The sequence below is a fragment of the Girardinichthys multiradiatus genome, chromosome 2, assembly GCF_021462225.1.
Source record: "Girardinichthys multiradiatus isolate DD_20200921_A chromosome 2, DD_fGirMul_XY1, whole genome shotgun sequence".
Lineage (NCBI taxonomy): Eukaryota > Metazoa > Chordata > Actinopteri > Cyprinodontiformes > Goodeidae > Girardinichthys > Girardinichthys multiradiatus.
In genome coordinates, this window is record NC_061795.1 from 51,035,124 (window position 1) to 51,052,332 (window position 17,209).

The 17,209-nt window shown below is 44.4% G+C and overlaps 1 protein-coding gene and 1 long non-coding RNA gene across 2 annotated transcripts; both read left to right on the plus strand.

The window, feature by feature from the left end:
• The first annotated feature begins 97 nt into the window (after nt 1-97).
• Nucleotides 98-7,545, plus strand: tigara (TP53 induced glycolysis regulatory phosphatase a). Its single transcript, XM_047347670.1, has 6 exons — nt 98-289; nt 1,355-1,392; nt 1,484-1,605; nt 2,560-2,637; nt 2,758-2,868; nt 5,005-7,545. The coding sequence occupies exons 1-6, from the start codon at nt 228-230 to the stop codon at nt 5,410-5,412; spliced, it is 819 nt and encodes a 272-aa protein (XP_047203626.1). The 5' UTR covers nt 98-227; the 3' UTR covers nt 5,413-7,545.
• A 4,685-nt stretch (nt 7,546-12,230) lies between these two features.
• On the plus strand, nt 12,231-13,344 carry LOC124860826. The gene is made up of 3 exons (XR_007036452.1): nt 12,231-12,565; nt 12,631-12,706; nt 12,990-13,344. It is a non-coding gene; the product is annotated as an uncharacterized LOC124860826 (long non-coding RNA).
• Nucleotides 13,345-17,209: the final 3,865 nt, after the last annotated feature.

The window sequence follows — 17,209 nt, forward strand, 5'->3', positions numbered from 1 at the left end:
GAGGGAGATTGATGTAAATGTATGGCACACTTTTAGAGTTTTATTTTTGAAACCATGTATCATTTTACTTCCACGTCACAGCTCTGCACTACTCTGGTTTAAAGGGTGCAGGGTTCGGCGTGTGCAGTTTCACAGACAGTTTTGACATGGACAGACTATCCACCTGAATGTTTGACTGAAGGGTAACAGTTGTCTTTCTTCACACAGCTGTGTCTCTCGACTTTTTAATGCGCCTCTCTGCTGTCCACAGAATGGAGGTGCTGCGGGTTGGACTCACCCTTGTTCGACAGTAAGTTTTATGGTGCCTAAAGCTGCTTCCTGCTTCCTAAAATCAAAAGGTCATATAACTATTTGTAGGTGACGATTTGTGGTGGAGATACAGCGACAACCTTGCTTTCCTTGTCTAAAGTTAGGAAGTAGGTGTCAGGAAGTGTAAAAGTCAGAGTGGTACACCAGGGCAGAGCTTACGGTTACTGTGTCAGCATGTAGTCAAACAGCAGAGGTATCAGAGACTGGTTCCCAGCTTTTCCATGTCATAGTACACTGCTTTTAATGGTCAGTCTGGTGAACACTGCTGTAACACGTACACACCACAAAGAGGCAGAATGAACACGTCTACTGTCTGTAGAACAAGATGTTTTCTATTTTCTATTTTATTATTTTATTTTATATGATAGATAGATAGATAGATAGATAGATAGATAGATAGATAGATAGATAGATAGATAGATAGATAGATAGATAGATAGATAGATAGATAGATAGATAGATAGATAGATAGATAGATAGATAGATAGATAGATAGATAGATAGATAGATAGATAGATAGATAGATAGATAGATAGATAGATAGATAGATAGATAGATAGATAATAGATAGATAGATAGATAGATAGATAATAGATAGATAGATAGATAGATAGATAGATAGATAGATAGATAGATAGATAGATAGATAGATAGATAGATAGATAGATAGATAGATAGATAGATAGATAGATAGATAGATAGATAGATAGATAGATAGATAGATAATAGATAGATAGATAGATAGATAGATAGATAGATAGATAGATAGATAGATAGATAGATAGATAGATAGATAGATAGATAGATAGATAGATAGATAGATAGATAGATAGATAGATAATAGATAAAGGGGAACGTTCATATTAAGTTGGAGGTGATCTGTGGGATAAACAGTGAAAAAGTGGCTTCTTTTGGCTCAAACTTCACAAATTGCTAATCTTTAAGCATTAATATTCTGTTATTAAGTTGCCTTTGATGATGAGGAAAACCTTGCCTTTAGTTAAATCTTGTAAAGTAATTTCCATAAACCATTTCTTTGGTGCAGCGGGGAAACTAAGTACAACAAAGAAGGACTGTTACAAGGTAGGAGGGAGATCCACAGCATATTTGTGATTTCTCTCCAGTTTGAACTCACATTCTCTCACTGTGTGTGACGGTTGTGTCTTTCAATCAGGCCAGACGATAGATTCCTCCTTATCAGAGACAGGTCTGCAGCAGGCTGAAGCTGCAGGGTTCTACCTAAGGGATGTGAGGTTCAGCAACGTGTTCGTCAGTGATATGCTGCGTGCTCGACAGGTGACACTTGATCTCTACAAGAGAAATAAAACTAGTTAAAAGTTAGTTACTGGAATATTTTTAAAGCTCTTCAGGCATTTTTATGTACAGTACATTGCAGAAGTATTCATACCCCTGAACTTTCAATCAAAAACTCAAGTGGACATAAAACAAATTATTTGATTATTAAAGTATTATTGAAGTATGGCTTAAATTTACTCTGATCCCTCTAAAGAAAATCCGGTGCAACAAACTGCTTGAACAAGTCACCACATTAGCAACCAGAGTCCACCTGTGTGCACCTGAATCTGAAACAGCATCATGGAGACCAAGGACTACAGCAGACCGGTCAGGGAGGAAGTTCGGCTTCAGTTTAAAGCAGGGTCACGTTCTAGAACAATATCCCAAGCTTTGAACAGAGCTCTGATCAATCCATCATCTGGACATGGAGAGAGGATGGACCAACTGCAGACCCACCAAGATGTGGACGTCCACTTAAACTGACAGGCTGGGAGAGGAGATCATTAATCAGAGAAGCAGCCATTAGGACCATGGTAACTCTAGGGGGGGCTGCAGAGATCCACAGCTCTGGAGGAGAATCAGTCCACGGGATAACTATTAGTTGTGAACTCCATAAATCTGGTGTTCATGGAAGAGTAGTGAGAAGAAAATCATTGTTGAAAGCAAGCCCGAAGTTCTCTTTGCAGTTTGTCACAAACCATTAAGGAGACACAGCAAACATGTAGAATCTGATCAGAAGAGACCAAAGCCAAACCTTTTGGCCTACAGGCAAGATGCTTGAAAACTAAACCCGCACATCTTTCTGTTACAAAAAGATCCAATGAAACGTGCAGAAGGTTGTGGTTAGAAGGAGTATGGATGGTCCTGCAAGGCTCTGGATGTGGAATCTGCAGCAATATTAGGTTATCATTTCTTCAACTTAAGGACAATTGTTTGGTTTTGTTTCACCTCCAGACTGCTGAAAAGATCATGCAGCCAAACAGCAGCTGTCTGGGTCTGCAAATGGTGTGTGACCCTTTGCTTAAAGAGAAAGTAGGTGACTTCACAGTAACTATCTCCTATTGATAAAAGATTTACTTAAAATATGTTAATCTTAAGTTAATTTATCATTAGGTGGTTTTATTTATTTATGTTTTTAATGCATTACTTAAGAGTTTCGGGATTGCAGAGGGTAGACGGGTTCAGGATTTTAAGGAAATGTCCAGGGCAGCGAAGGAATCTTTCCCAGGCTTCACCCCTCCAGAAGGAGAGACTCAAGAGCAGGTGAGGCTCCATTTCTTTATTTATTGTCCACTAGATAACAGGAGACACTCGGTTGGCAGTGATAAAACTTGTTTCCTAACCATTATCCAAACACATGGGCTATCATCCTTCAGAGTTCTTGTTGTGAACCAGTGAATCAAAGTACATTTACAGGTCCTTCTCAAAAAATTAGCATATTGTGATAAAGTTCATTATTTTCTATAATGTAATGATGAAAATTTAACATTCATATATTTTAGATTCATTGCACACTAACTGAAATATTTCAGGTCTTTTATTGTCTTAATACGGATGATTTTGGCATACAGCTCATGAAAACCCAAAATTCCTATCTCACAAAATTAGCATATTTCATCCGACCAATAAAAGAAAAGTGTTTTTAATACAAAAAACGTCAACCTTCAAATAATCATGTACAGTTATGCACTCAATACTTGGTCGGGAATCCTTTGGCAGAAATGACTGCTTCAATGCGGTGTGGCATGGAGGCAATCAGCCTGTGGCACTGCTGAGGTCTTATGGAGGCCCAGGATGCTTCGATAGCGGCCTTTAGCTCATCCAGAGTGTTGGGTCTTGAGTCTCTCAACGTTCTCTTCACAATATCCCACAGATTCTCTATGGGGTTCAGGTCAGGAGAGTTGGCAGGCCAATTGAGCACAGTGATACCATGGTCAGTAAACCATTTACCAGTGGTTTTGGCACTGTGAGCAGGTGCCAGGTCGTGCTGAAAAATGAAATCTTCATCTCCATAAAGCTTTTCAGCAGATGGAAGCATGAAGTGCTCCAAAATCTCCTGATAGCTAGCTGCATTGACCCTGCCCTTGATAAAACACAGTGGACCAACACCAGCAGCTGACACGGCACCCCAGACCATCACTGACTGTGGGTACTTGACACTGGACTTCTGGTATTTTGGCATTTCCTTCTCCCCAGTCTTCCTCCAGATTCTGGCACCTTGATTTCCGAATGACATGCAGAATTTGCTTTCATCTGAAAAAAGTACTTTGGACCACTGAGCAACAGTCCAGTGCTGCTTCTCTGTAGCCCAGGTCAGGCGCTTCTGCCGCTGTTTCTGGTTCAAAAGTGGCTTGACCTGGGGAATGTGGCACCTGTAGCCCATTTCCTGCACACGCCTGTGTACGGTGGCTCTGGATGTTTCTACTCCAGACTCAGTCCACTGCTTCCGCAGGTTCCCCAAGGTCTGGAATCGGCCCTTCTCCACAATCTTCCTCAGGGTCCGGTCACCTCTTCTCGTTGTGCAGCGTTTTCTGCCACACTTTTTCCTTCCCACAGACTTCCCACTGAGGTGCCTTGATACAGCACTCTGGGAACAGCCTATTCGTTCAGAAATGTCTTTCTGTGTCTTACCCTCTTGCTTGAGGGTGTCAATAGTGGCCTTCTGGACAGCAGTCAGGTCGGCAGTCTTACCCATGATTGGGGTTTTGAGTGATGAACCAGGCTGGGAGTTTTAAAGGCCTCAGGAATCTTTTGCAGGTGTTTAGAGTTAACTCGTTGATTCAGATGATTAGGTTCATAGCTCGTTTAGAGACCCTTTTAATGATATGCTAATTTTGTGAGATAGGAATTTTGGGTTTTCATGAGCTGTATGCCAAAATCATCCATATTAAGACAATAAAAGACCTGAAATATTTCAGTTAGTGTGCAATGAATCTAAAATATATGAATGTTAAATTTTCATCATTACATTATGGAAAATAATGAACTTTATCACAATATGCTAATTTTTTTAGAAGGACCTGTATATGTTGTGACACATGACCGCAGGATGAACGCCACAGCCCCTATTAAACAGTCACTTCTAAGCCTTGGCTTATTTCTGCTTAAGGCTGTGTGGGAAGACGAGGTGTGAGTTGGGCCCAGTAGTGTCGGACGTAAAGGTGTTCTGTTGCAGAAATGCCTGTTTAGACTTCAGGTATTACTTCCTGGCTCTGTGTTGGCTCTGGTCCAAGCCAGTTCATTTCCACCACTTGTGATGATGATGATAATGATGATGATGAAGAAAATGTCCCAGTTGTGTTCTGCATGATTCATCCTGAGTAAGTGCTTGCATCATCCTGTTGTTCTGGGTTTTTGTGCTTTCAGTGGGAAGTTTGTAACAGTTTTCACTTTGTTCAGGTAAAGGCGCGGGTCAAAAAGTTTATGGAGAAAATGCTGCAGCAGATTGGGGCCGAACACTGGCACGTCAGAAGGCACGATGTTGCCTCCACGGCCGCAGCACCAGAGACTTCTCCTGCTGAGGGGGAAGCTGATGACGGAGTGAGGGGCATACCTGTCCATGCTTTAGTTGTCACCCACGGAGCTTACATGTGCGTGGCAGTGCGCTACTTTGTAGAGGAGTTGCACTGCAGCTTACCTCCAGGTTGTGACAAGAAACACATGTTCTCTTTGAGCCCTAACACTGGGATCTGCAGGTTCACACTAAGTATCGCAAAAGATGGGAGCAGGTTTATAGTGTTAGGAATGCACAGTGTTTTTATTCACAGGGAGGACCACATTAAACAACAGGAGCAATACAGCAAATAACAGGAAACAGGAAGTACAGAACAAAATAACTAATCAGTCATCAAATTTTAATATCAAAGATAACCTGAGTAAAAAAGCTGTTTCAGATCCATTAACAAAAAAACATCCTTTCAAGCCAGCCTGGCCTTATGCGGAAACATAAATGCCTCCTAAACCTAATAACTGTGATTTAGGGACATATTGTATAGCTGTTTTCTTGTATCTGTTTCCTAGGGAACATCAGCATGTTTTTAACTGAGTCCAAATGCAATGATGCAAAAATGTCCCCACAGATACTGAATATCATAAGTAAATGCTAAGCTGCAGGGTGCACTGCTGCCTTGCAGCAAGAAGGACCTGGGCTCAAATTTCTGCATGGAGTTACCATGTTCTCCTCATTTTCTTGGCGGGTTTTCCAGCTTCCTCCCACAGCAGAACAAAAACATGACTGTTGGTCTCTAAGGCTACGTTTACATCGCGGGTCTTAATGCTCAATTCCGATTTTTTGGTGAAATCCGATTTGTTTGCGTGGTCGTTCACATTTCCAAATAATTGTGACTAGTTGTGATCTCCTGTGTGAACGCACTCAAACAACTTAAGTGTCCCGCATGCGCAGTAGACGACGCAATGACGTCACATGTAGCGAGCGTGCTTAGTGTTTGCGGAAGTAAATATGGATGGAAATGTTGGCCTGCATTTAGCGATTTTTAAGTTGTTTTCTAACCGGAGCCAGCATATTAACAACGCAGTATTTTTTTTTTAGGAAAATCGAAAAGAAAGAGGCAGGTTTTTTGGCCGTGGCATTTTGTGGGGCAGTGGCAGCGTCGTCGGTACTGAGAAACGTGTGGGTTCGGAGTCAAACCCAGCAGTGGTGGGATAGTGATGTCAGCCGCTTTAATGATACAGACTTCATTCAGAATTTTCCAATGATAAAGGCAACCTTTATCTACATATTTTTCGACCCGCTTCCGCGTAGCAGGACCCAGACTAGTGACGTTTGTCGAGGATTAATGACGTACAGGTCGGATGAAGGCAACCTGGCCGTACAGACACAGGTCGCATTTGAAAAGATCGGATCTGTGTCGTTTGGACTGTCATGAAACGTTTGGATACAGGTCGCATACGGGCCAAAAAATCGGATTTGGGTCACTTCAAGCTGCAGTGTGAACGCAGCCTAAGTTGCCCTTAGGTCCAAGTGTTTGTGTGACTAGTAGGTTGTCTTGTGATGAACTGGAGACCTGTCCAGGATGGACACTATCTCTCGCCCATAGACAACCACCTCTGCAAGACAGATGTCTTATTATCGGTAGTCCTAAAATACTTCTCACATGAAGGAATGATCTTAGTCATAAACATTATGAAAAGACAGCAACAGTTTAAATTAAAAATATATGCCAACAATCGAGCTTCCTAAACATCTAAAAATGAAAGAAATTCCATGTTCAAGATGGATGTAATGAAAGAAATCCTGTCTTCTTCCTCAAGGTGAAGAAGACCCTGCAGGTTTATTCCATGTTGCAATGGGTGCAGCACAGAAAGGTTTTAGAATTGGACAGTTTGTGTTAAGGAAGAATTTCTGCATTATCACTTTGGGACTTTCTGCTTGTTCATTACTTTGAATGTTGGGGTCTTGTGCTCTGAATAGCTTTCGTTTCTATATTTATTATCTAAGAGACGACAGATTTTAATGCAGGAGCACAGAAGTGTGTTTGCTCTTTGGAACATCAGAGACGTTGTGAATTAATGCTTGAGTCACAGAGAGAACGCTGTGACGGGACACACTTGTGTTAGGAGTTGAACAATGTGTTTGTTCTTCCATTTTCTGCCCACTTTGACTCCTTTCTGTGTTAAACACTTTTTACTAGATGAGTTCAGTTCTTCGGCATAATTAATAAAGAGAATGTATTAAAAGTGGACATATTTAAACTGAATCTGTATTTTGTAAATTCATTTTGTAAAGTTGCATCTGTAGAAATGTCTATTTTGTTTGTGCTTTACTTCATTTGGACTCGACTTGAACCGAATGGTCCTTTGCCAGTTATATAACGTGTGTTAGTCCTGTGATCTGTGCAGCCTGTCCTGGAAATGAGTAATGGGGACAGTAGGATCTGCAGAAAATGTGCTCAGGATTATTAAAATGTGGAATGAATGAAACACCTGTGATTGATTTGTTAGTGCTGAACCTATATAGATTAAAAACACCCACATGAAAGGCAATGCAACTTTATTTGTACACGAGGTAAAAAAAAGAAAAGGGAGTAAATAATCACCACATACATAGAAACATTAAATGCACAAAGTAAATTCAAACCAAAAATCATCAATCTCTGGTGTTGTGGTTATTGGGCTCAGCACTTAATAGTTACAAGTAGTTAATTGTCATTAATAATTCATAATTATTACCCAAAACCACGCTAAATGTCACTATGTCATCAATCATTTTACCGAATAGCGTTGAACACTAACCTTAGTTGCCAGATAATCACTTACACAAAATAAACACAAACGCTGTCTCTTTATTTGTGTGGAAATGTATTAATCCAATAGTCCCTCTTATACTCATTATTCATGTCCAACAACTTTTCACCTAACTCAAGCATGCACTATTTTAATAAAAATGGGTTGATTAATATTCAAAAAAAAGATACGCACTGAGTATAGATGGAAATCAAACCAGCAGGTTATTGACTGAGTGGGAATGGATCAAAGCTTCGAATTGACTTGGAATATGGAACAAAATTAATGAAACGGTGAAGCTTTCTCCTCCTTGAACCACCACCTTAACATGGTGGAGGGGTTTGAGTGCTCAAATGATCCTACAGGCTATGTTGTCTGGGGCCTAAATGACCCTGGTAGGGTCTCCCATGGCAAACAGGCTCTTGGTGACGGGTCAGACAGAGCGGTTCAAGAACCCCTCATGAGGACAAAAATATCGAGGCACGTGACGTCGCCCGGTACGGTGGAGCCGGGGTCCCACCCTGGAGCCAGGCCTGGGGTCGGGACTCTTCGGACAGCGCCTGGTGCTGGGTTGCTCCTCGCGGGACCCGGCCGGGCCAAGCCCGAATGAGAGACGCAAGGCCATCCCCCGGTGGGCCCACCACCTGCAGGGGGAACCGTGAGGGACCGGTGCAAAGAGGATTGGGCGGCGGACAAAGGTGGAGACCTCAGCGGCCCGATCCCCGGATGCTTAGGCTGGCTCTAGGGACGTGGAATGTCACCTCGCTGGGGGGGAAGGAGCCTGAGCTTGTGCGGGAGGTCGAGAGATATCGACCAGAAATAGTTGGGCTCGCCTCCACGCACAGTGTGGGCACTGGAACCCATCTCCTTGAGAGGGACTAGACTCTCTTCTACTCTGGAGTGGCCCATGGGGAGAGGCGGCGGGCTGGGGTGGGTTTACTTGTCGCCCCCCAGCTCAGCCGTCTCATGTTGGGGTATACCCCAGTGGATGAGAGGGTCGCATCCCTGCGCCTTCGGGTTGGGGATAGGTCTATGACTGTCGTCTCGGCCTACGGGCCGAGCGGTAGTGTGGAGTACCCGGCCTTCTTGGTGTCCCTGTCGGGGGTGCTGGATAGTGCCCCTCCCGGGGACTCCATTATTCTGCTGGGGGACTTCAACGCCCACGTGGGAAACAACAGTGACACCTGGAGAGGCGTGATCGGGAGGAATGGCCTCCCTGATCTGAATCCAAGTGGTGTTTTGTTATTGGACTTCTGTGCTAGTCACGGATTGTCCATAATGAACACCATGTTCAAACATAAGGGTGTCCATCAGTGCACTTGGCACCAGGACACCCTAGGCAGGAGGTTTTGATCGACTTTGTTGTCGTATCATCAGACCTTCGGCCGCATGTTTTGGACACTCGGGTGAAGAGAGGGGCTGAGCTGTCCACTGATCACCACCTGGTGGTGAGTTGGATCCGCTGGAGGAGGAGAAAGCTGGATAGACTTGGCAGGCCCAAGCGCATAGTGAGGGTCTGCTGGGAACGTCTGGCGGAGCCCTCGGCCAGGGATGTATTCAACTCCCACCTCCGGGAGAGCTTTGACCAGATTCCGGGGGATGTTGGAGACATAGAGTCTGAGTGGACCATGTTCTCCGCATCTATTGTCGATGCTGCTGCCCGTAGCTGCGGCCGTAAGGTCTGCGGTGCCTGTCGCAGCAGCAATCCCAGAACCCGGTGGTGGACACCGGCAGTAAGGGAAGCTGTTAAGCTGAAGAAGGAGTCCTATTGGCTGTGGTTGGCCTGTGGGACTCCTGAGGCAGCTGAAGGGTACCGTGAGGCCAAGCGTGCCACGGCCCGTGCTGTGGCAGAGGCAAAAACCCAGGCCTGGGAGGAGTTTGGTGAGGCCATGGAGAAAGACTACCGGTTGGCCTCGAAGCGATTCTGGCAAACCGTCCGGCGCCTCAGGAGGGGGAAGCAGTGCTTCGCCAACACTGTTTATAGTGGGGGTGGGAGGCTGCTGACCTCGACTGAGGACATTATCGGGTGGTGGAAGGAGTACTTCGAGGATCTCCTCAATCCTGCCATCACGCATTCTGTGGTGGAAACAGAGGCTGGGGACTCGGGGTTGGACTCTTTCATCACCCAAGGCTGAAGTCACCGAGGTGGTTAAAAAGCTCCGCGGTGGCAGTGCTTCGGGGGTGGATGAGATCTGCCCTGAGTACCTCAAATCTCTGGATGTTGTTGGGCTGTCATGGTTGACACACCTCTTCAACATTGCATGGCGGTCAGGGACAGTGCCTCTGGACTGGCAGTCTGGGTGGGGGGACCGGAGGGTGTGTTCCAACTACAGGGGGGTCACACTCCTCAGCCTCCCTGGTAAGGCCTACGCCAGGGTATTGGAGAGGAGAGTCCGGCCGATAGTCGAACCTCGGCTTCAGGAGGAGCAGTGTGGTTTTCGTCCCGGCCGTGGAACACTGGACCAGCTCTATACCCTCTACAGGGTACTCGAGGGTTCATGGGAGTTTGCCCAACCGGTCCACATGTGTTTTGTGGACCTGGAGAAGGCATTTGACTGTGTTCCTCGTGATGCCCTGTGGGGGGTGCTCTAGGAGTATGGAATTGGGGACTCTTTATTAATGGCCATCTGGTCCCTGTACGAGCGGAGCAGGAGTTTGGTCCGCATTGCTGGCACTAAGTCGGACCTGTTCCCGGTGCATGTTGGACTCCGGCAGGACTGCCCTTTGTCACCGGTCCTGTTCATAACTTTTATGGACAGGATTTCTAGACGCAGCCAAGGGCCGGAGGGGGTCTGGTTTGGGGACCAGTGGATTTCGTCTCTTCTTTTTGGAGATGACGTGGTCCTGCTGGCCTTCTCTAGCCAAGACCTACAGCATGCACTGGGGTGGTTCACAGCCGAATGTGAAGCGACTGGGATGAAGATCAGCTCCTCCAAGTCCGAGGCCATGGTTCTCGACTGGAAAAGGGTGGCTTGTCCTCTTCAGGTTGGAGGGGAGTTCCTGCCTCAAGTGGAGGAGTTTAAGTATCTCGGGGTCTTGTTCACGAGTGAGGGAAGAATGGAGCGGGAGATCGACAGACGGATCGGTGCGGCTGCTGCAGTAATGGGGGCGCTGTGCCGGTCCGTTGTGGTGAAGAGAGAGCTGAGCCGAAAAGCAAAGCTCTCAATTTACCGGTCGGTCTACGTTCCTACCCTCACCTATGGCCATGAACTTTGGGTCATGACCGAAAAAACGACATCTGGGATACAAGCGGCTGAAATGAGCTTCCTCCGTAGGGAGGCGGGGCACTCCCTTAGAGATAGGGTGAGGAGCTTGGCCATCCGGGAGGGGCTCGGAGTAGAGCCGCTGCTCCTCCGCATCGAGAGGAGCCAGTTGAGGTGGCTCGAGCATCTATACCGGATGCCTCCTGGACGCCTTCCTCGGGAGGTGTTCCAGGCACGTCCCACCGGGAGGAGGCCCAGGACACGCTAGAGGGACTATGTCTCTCGGCTGGCCTGGGAACGCCTTGGGCTCCCCCCCGGAGAAGTTGGAAGAGGTGTCTGGGGAGAGGGACGTCTGGGTGTCTGCTGAGTCTGCTGCCCCCGTGACCCGGTCTCAGATAAGCGGAAGACGACGAGTAAGAGTGACCTTATTTCAAATTTACCAGGCCATCCTCCTTTAAGCTTTAACCCAACAAATATAATTTTTATTGTTTAATCTTTATCACATTCCTTCTGTTGCAGTAACCCAGCCCACTCAAAATGTGAAACAGGTTCCACATAATTGGATTTAGTTAGTTGAAATCAAAAAGATGAGTTAATCTTACCATATGACGTTATGGTTACTGGAATAAATGAATTTAATTCCACAAGCACATTTATGATGTATTAGCTTAGTTTTGTCCTCATCCAGAGCTCCATTTGTTTCTCCTGTTGGTTCTTTGGTTAGAGCCTCCTGTGTTTTATGAGACAAAAACTTCACAGCAGATTAAAATCTATGAAAACGTCAGTTGTCCTCCCTGTGAATCCAGACTGGGTTCACACCCGACTGAAGAGAGGAGGTGAAAGGTCATTGTATGGTTCTTCCTGTCAGCAGCTCATGTGGAGTTAAACCCATGAGCTCAGTGGGTGATGATCTGATGTAAAACATCACCAAGGGCAGCGCATCTTCAGCCGCTTCATTTTTGTATAACTTTAGCTAATCGTTTTTTGATTGTGTGATTATCTCTCTCAGCCGACCTGGTGAAAGTGTCAAGCATCTCTACATCCTTTCACTCTGTTGTCAGAATCCATAAAATTAATAACAGTTTCCTTTAGGGTTTGTTGGGAACAGGAAATGTTCCAATACCTGTTTTCATGAAAATCTTATATGTAGATAATATAATATAAAATGACTATTATATTATCTACATATATTATATGATATTATATGTAAATAATATAATAGTCATTTTCTCACCTTTAACCAAAAATCATATTTATATTTGTAGCAGGATGAAGCCTGCCACAGGATTGGGGACACCTGGCATCTAATTAGTGGGTGTGAACATAAAGGGAGATTCTCAGGGGCCAAGACTCTAACATCTTTAAATAATGTTTCTTCTCCTGTATAAGATCTGCAATTTTAGTAGGTTAACTCAAATTGTTTGCATTTAGAAACTGCCTGAAGTCTCCTGCTTGGTACTGGGGTGTGGTTATAAATTACCACCCCCTCAGTTCATCTTGACAACATAAAACAGGTGTGTATTATTTTATTGCACCCATGCAGTTCAATAGCACAAAAATGACAACTATTTATATACAGAAAGTATCGGCAAGCGTATCCGCCTGCTGTTGGGCCGGAAGGGGCTTTTTGGACGGGGTGGAGTCATCCAGCTCTGGTAGGTGAACATGGCTTAACCTACCATCTGCCATTTTCTGAAATCACCTATTAATGTGTAATTTGAGATATAAAGCTGCTGCTTTGTTTTTGTTGTTTAAATTTGTTTATGGGTTACTCCATGGTTCATTGTGGCCTCCGGCCTTGCTGCGGGTAGCAGCCTGGGTTTTTTAGATTACGTCAGAGGTTAGGGGTAACCTCATTTTAGCATTTCATGTCTACATTATAGGGTCATTCTTTTCTGTTACTGTTTGCTTTGTTTAATCCCATTCTTTTGTCTCCAGGCTGAAGGCGGTGGGGAGGGCATCCAGGAGAACTGGACTTCTGTGCAGTGCACATGACCGGTGTTGGGATTTGTTCATGATTGAGTGTCTGTTCACAAGTGCTTGAGGTGATTTATTTTGATTTATTTGTTTTAGGAACCAGTTCCCCATACTTGGATTGCCCCCCACCTGCTGGTAGACCCCAGTCTTGTGTTCTTCCCTTCCTATTGTGGCTCTTAGAATATTAGTTGTCTTTTAACACATGGAACAATAAAATTTGACTTTTTTTTTTTTTTTTTTTGTGGAATAAAGTTTTGCTCTCCTTGGCTATGAACCTTAAATGCCTTATTGGCGATTTATTTCCTTGGGCATAATTCCCAAGGTGCCGTTGTTGACATCTGCTAGTTACTCTGCTTTGAGGGGCTGTAAGGATTATGATTGACTAATATTCATCAAGAATTATAATTTGATAACTTTTAATTTCTTAACCAAAAATCATTACTTACAAATAGAAATCAGAGATGTCCTCTGGTGTTGTGATTATGGGCCCAAAGCTCTTTAATAATTATTAATTATTAACCAAAACCACCAACTGTCACTGTTTATTCAACCACTTCACTGAAGGTGGGGGAACTTTGACCTTGTTTTGACAGATAAATCATTCTTGCATGAAATAAACACAAACTCTTCTCATAATATATATATAAATGAAGATTTATTGAAGCCAAATAATCCTGATATACCATTATTCTGGTATAAAAACCATCACCTAACTAACAAGCACCGTTCTACACAAAGGAATAAAAATGACTACCTAACAATAATAATAAAATAAAAATATGTGCATTTAGTGTCTATGAACATCAAACCAGAAGTTTTATGGAAAAAATGTGTAATTTGGGTTAAATGGAAAGAAATCCTCCTGGTGCTGATGTCTCGATCGCCCCAAATCTTGACAAGAGTCATAAAACTGAGGCGGGAACTTAGTGGAAAATCTCCAGCAATGAAACTGGAACAAAGAGCGGTCGGGTGAGGCCCAGACCGCAGTTGCCTTGAATGAAAAACTTTTAAAAGTCCAACTTTTAACTCCTTGCTGATTTGGGATCAACCGGACAAACATGAACCACACAGCAACAAATCAAAGCACAGCTCAGCATAAAACAATTCAATCATTATGCATTGTTGCATGCAACAAGTTAATACCTTAGATTAAGTAATGATGATTCTAAATCATCCTTAACTATGCCTCATCCTGCCCAGACCTCTAAATGTACCTATCCGATTTACTATGAAAAGAACAAAATTACTTTGACGTTGATTTCTGCTCTCCAGTGGTTGAGGATGGATCAGGTCTGAAGAAAAAGGAGAGGAGGGGGGACCACGCGTCCGTGATCAAATTAAAGAAAAAAACGGTAATTTCTCATCCGTTCAGGAGGTGAAAAGATGAACCGTTAGTCGACTGCATTACACAAGGACGAAAACTCATCTCCTTGGAAATAGAACCTCTGTGGGTTTCCACCTGCGCTGAGTGTCGGCGTGGTCTTCGATCGGTGAATAAATCTGCTGATCTTCTCGTATCAGACAGATTTCCAGCTTTCAAGCTCTTCCGGGAATGGCCTTGTGGAGCAAAAGTTCGCCTGCGAGCTTTTGTCTCTCCAGATATCCGCCTCCTTTGCTCTGTCCTGTGAGACACGCGGGAAATGGCACTGAAACTTCATCTCCTCTGGGTTTTACACTCTTGGTGATGTCAGAACTGTCAGATCCCAACATCCCCCCTAGGTTCGAAGGGTGTGATTAATCGCAGTCTTTGAAGCTACCGGGTCCATCCATCATAGGAGCTGAGACTCAATGATCCATGATCCGTGAAGAAGCAAAAGAAATAAAGAAAAAACTAAAATACTGTCCCTGTGTTCCTCTTGGCAGGAGCGGGAGTTCACACTTCAGTTTGTTTCTTAAAGGCCTATGACTGGGCAGGAGAAGGTTAGCCTGGGCAAGACTAAACTCTGACTAACTCACACCTGTCTATGTCATTCAATGAGAAAAATACAAAAACAATACATTCACATCATCATCACATTCTTTTGGTCATCAGCTCTGGTAACACTGAGACAAAGTGAAACAACCATAAAAAGAAAGAAGGAAAAAACAAGATAACCAAATAAAGGGGTCATAGCTTAGTCGTCCAATTCCAGTCGGGCACAGGAATCAGCCTGTGGCATTGGCTAAGGTAGCGCTATGAACCATGGGAAAATACAGGGGTTGGACAATGAAACTAAAACACCTGTCATTTTAGTGTGGGAGGTTTCATGGCTAAATTGGACCAGCCTGGTAACCAGTCTTCATTGATTGCACATTGCACCAGTAAGAGCAGAGTGTGAAGGTTCAATTAGCAGGGTAAGAGCACAGTTTTACTCAAAATATTGAAATGCACACAACATTATGGGTGACATACCAGAGTTTAAAAGAGGACAAATTGTTGGTGCACATCTTGCTGGCGCATCTGTGACCAAGACAGCAAGTCTTTGTGATGTATCAAGAGCCACGGTATCCAGGGTAATGTCAGCATACCACCAAGAAGGACCAACCACATCCAACAGGATTAACTGTGGACGCAAGAGGAAGCTGTCTGAAAGGGATGTTCAGGTGCTAACCTGGATTGTATCCAAAAAACATAAAACCACGGCTGCCCAAATCACGGCAGAATTAAATGTGCACCTCAACTCTCCTGTTTCCACCAGAACTGTCCGTCAGGAGCTCCACAGGGTCAATATACACGGCCGACCTGCTATAGCCAAACCTTTGGTCACTCATGCCAATGCCAAACGTCGGTTTCAATGGGGCAAGGAGCGCAAATCTTGGGCTGTGGACAATGTGAAACATGTATTGTTCTCTGATGAGTCCACCTTTACTGTTTTCCCCACATCCGGGAGAGTTACGGTGTGGAGAAGCCCCAAAGAAGCGTACCACCCAGACTGTTGCATGCCCAGAGTGAAGCATGGGGGTGGATCAGTGATGGTTTGGGCTGCCATATCATGGCATTCCCTTGGCCCAATACTTGTGCTAGATGGGTGCGTCACTGCCAAGGACTACCGAACCATTCTTGAGGACCATGTGCATCCAATGGTTCAAACATTGTATCCTGAAGGTGGTGCCGTGTATCAGGATGACAATGCACCAATACACACAGCAAGACTGGTGAAAGATTGGTTTGATGAAGATGAAAGTGAAGTTGAACATCTCCCATGGCCTGCACAGTCACCAGATCTAAATATTATTGAGCCACTTTGGGGTGTTTTGGAGGAGCGAGTCAGGAAATGTTTTCCTCAACCAGTATCATGTAGTGACCTGGCCACTATCCTGCAAGAAGAATGGCTTAAAATCCCTCTGACCACTGTGCAGGACTTGTATATGTCATTCCCAAGACGAATTGACGCTGTATTGGCCGCAAAAGGAGGCCCTACACCATACTAATAAATTATTATGGTCTAAAACCAGGTGTTTCAGTTTCATTGTACAACCCCTGTGCATTCCAATTAATCGTAACCATTGAACAGTTCAGTCAGATTCAGTTATTTATTCAAATTGGATAAAAAGTTTTTCTATCTAAGGAAACCCAGCAGATTGCATCCAGTCAGTGACTTGCAGCATTCACTCCTCCCGGATGAGCATGTAGAGACAGTGGACAGTCACTGGTGTTGACTTTGCAGCAATCCCTCATACTGAGCATGCATGTAGCGACAGTGGAGAGGAAAAACTCCCTTTTAACAGGAAGAAACCTCCAGCAGAACCAGAACCAGGCTCAGTGTGAGCGGCCATCTGCCACGACCGACTGGAGGTTTGAGAGAACAGAGCAGAGACACAAAGAGAACAAAGAAGCACTGATCCAGGAGTACTTTCTATGGGAAGGAAAAGTAAATGTTAATGGATGTAGCTCCTTTAGTCGTTTCATCTAGAAAGAAAGAACAGATAAACTCTGAGCCAGTTTTCAAGGTTAGAGTCTGAAAGAGAGAACATAGAGTTAGTCACAGTAGAAGCTCAGTCAGTAGCCATGTCTAGGAGAGAGAAAGGGTTAAACACTGAAAGACAGGATCATGTGGATCATCTGTAGAAGGTGAGCATTAAGTTGTTGCCAGCAGAAGCTCAGACGATGCCCCTCTCCAAAAAGGTGTCACAGGTAGACACAGAGTCAGGCCAGGTGTAGCTTCTAGGAAGAGAAAAGAGAGAACATAAAGTTAAAAGCT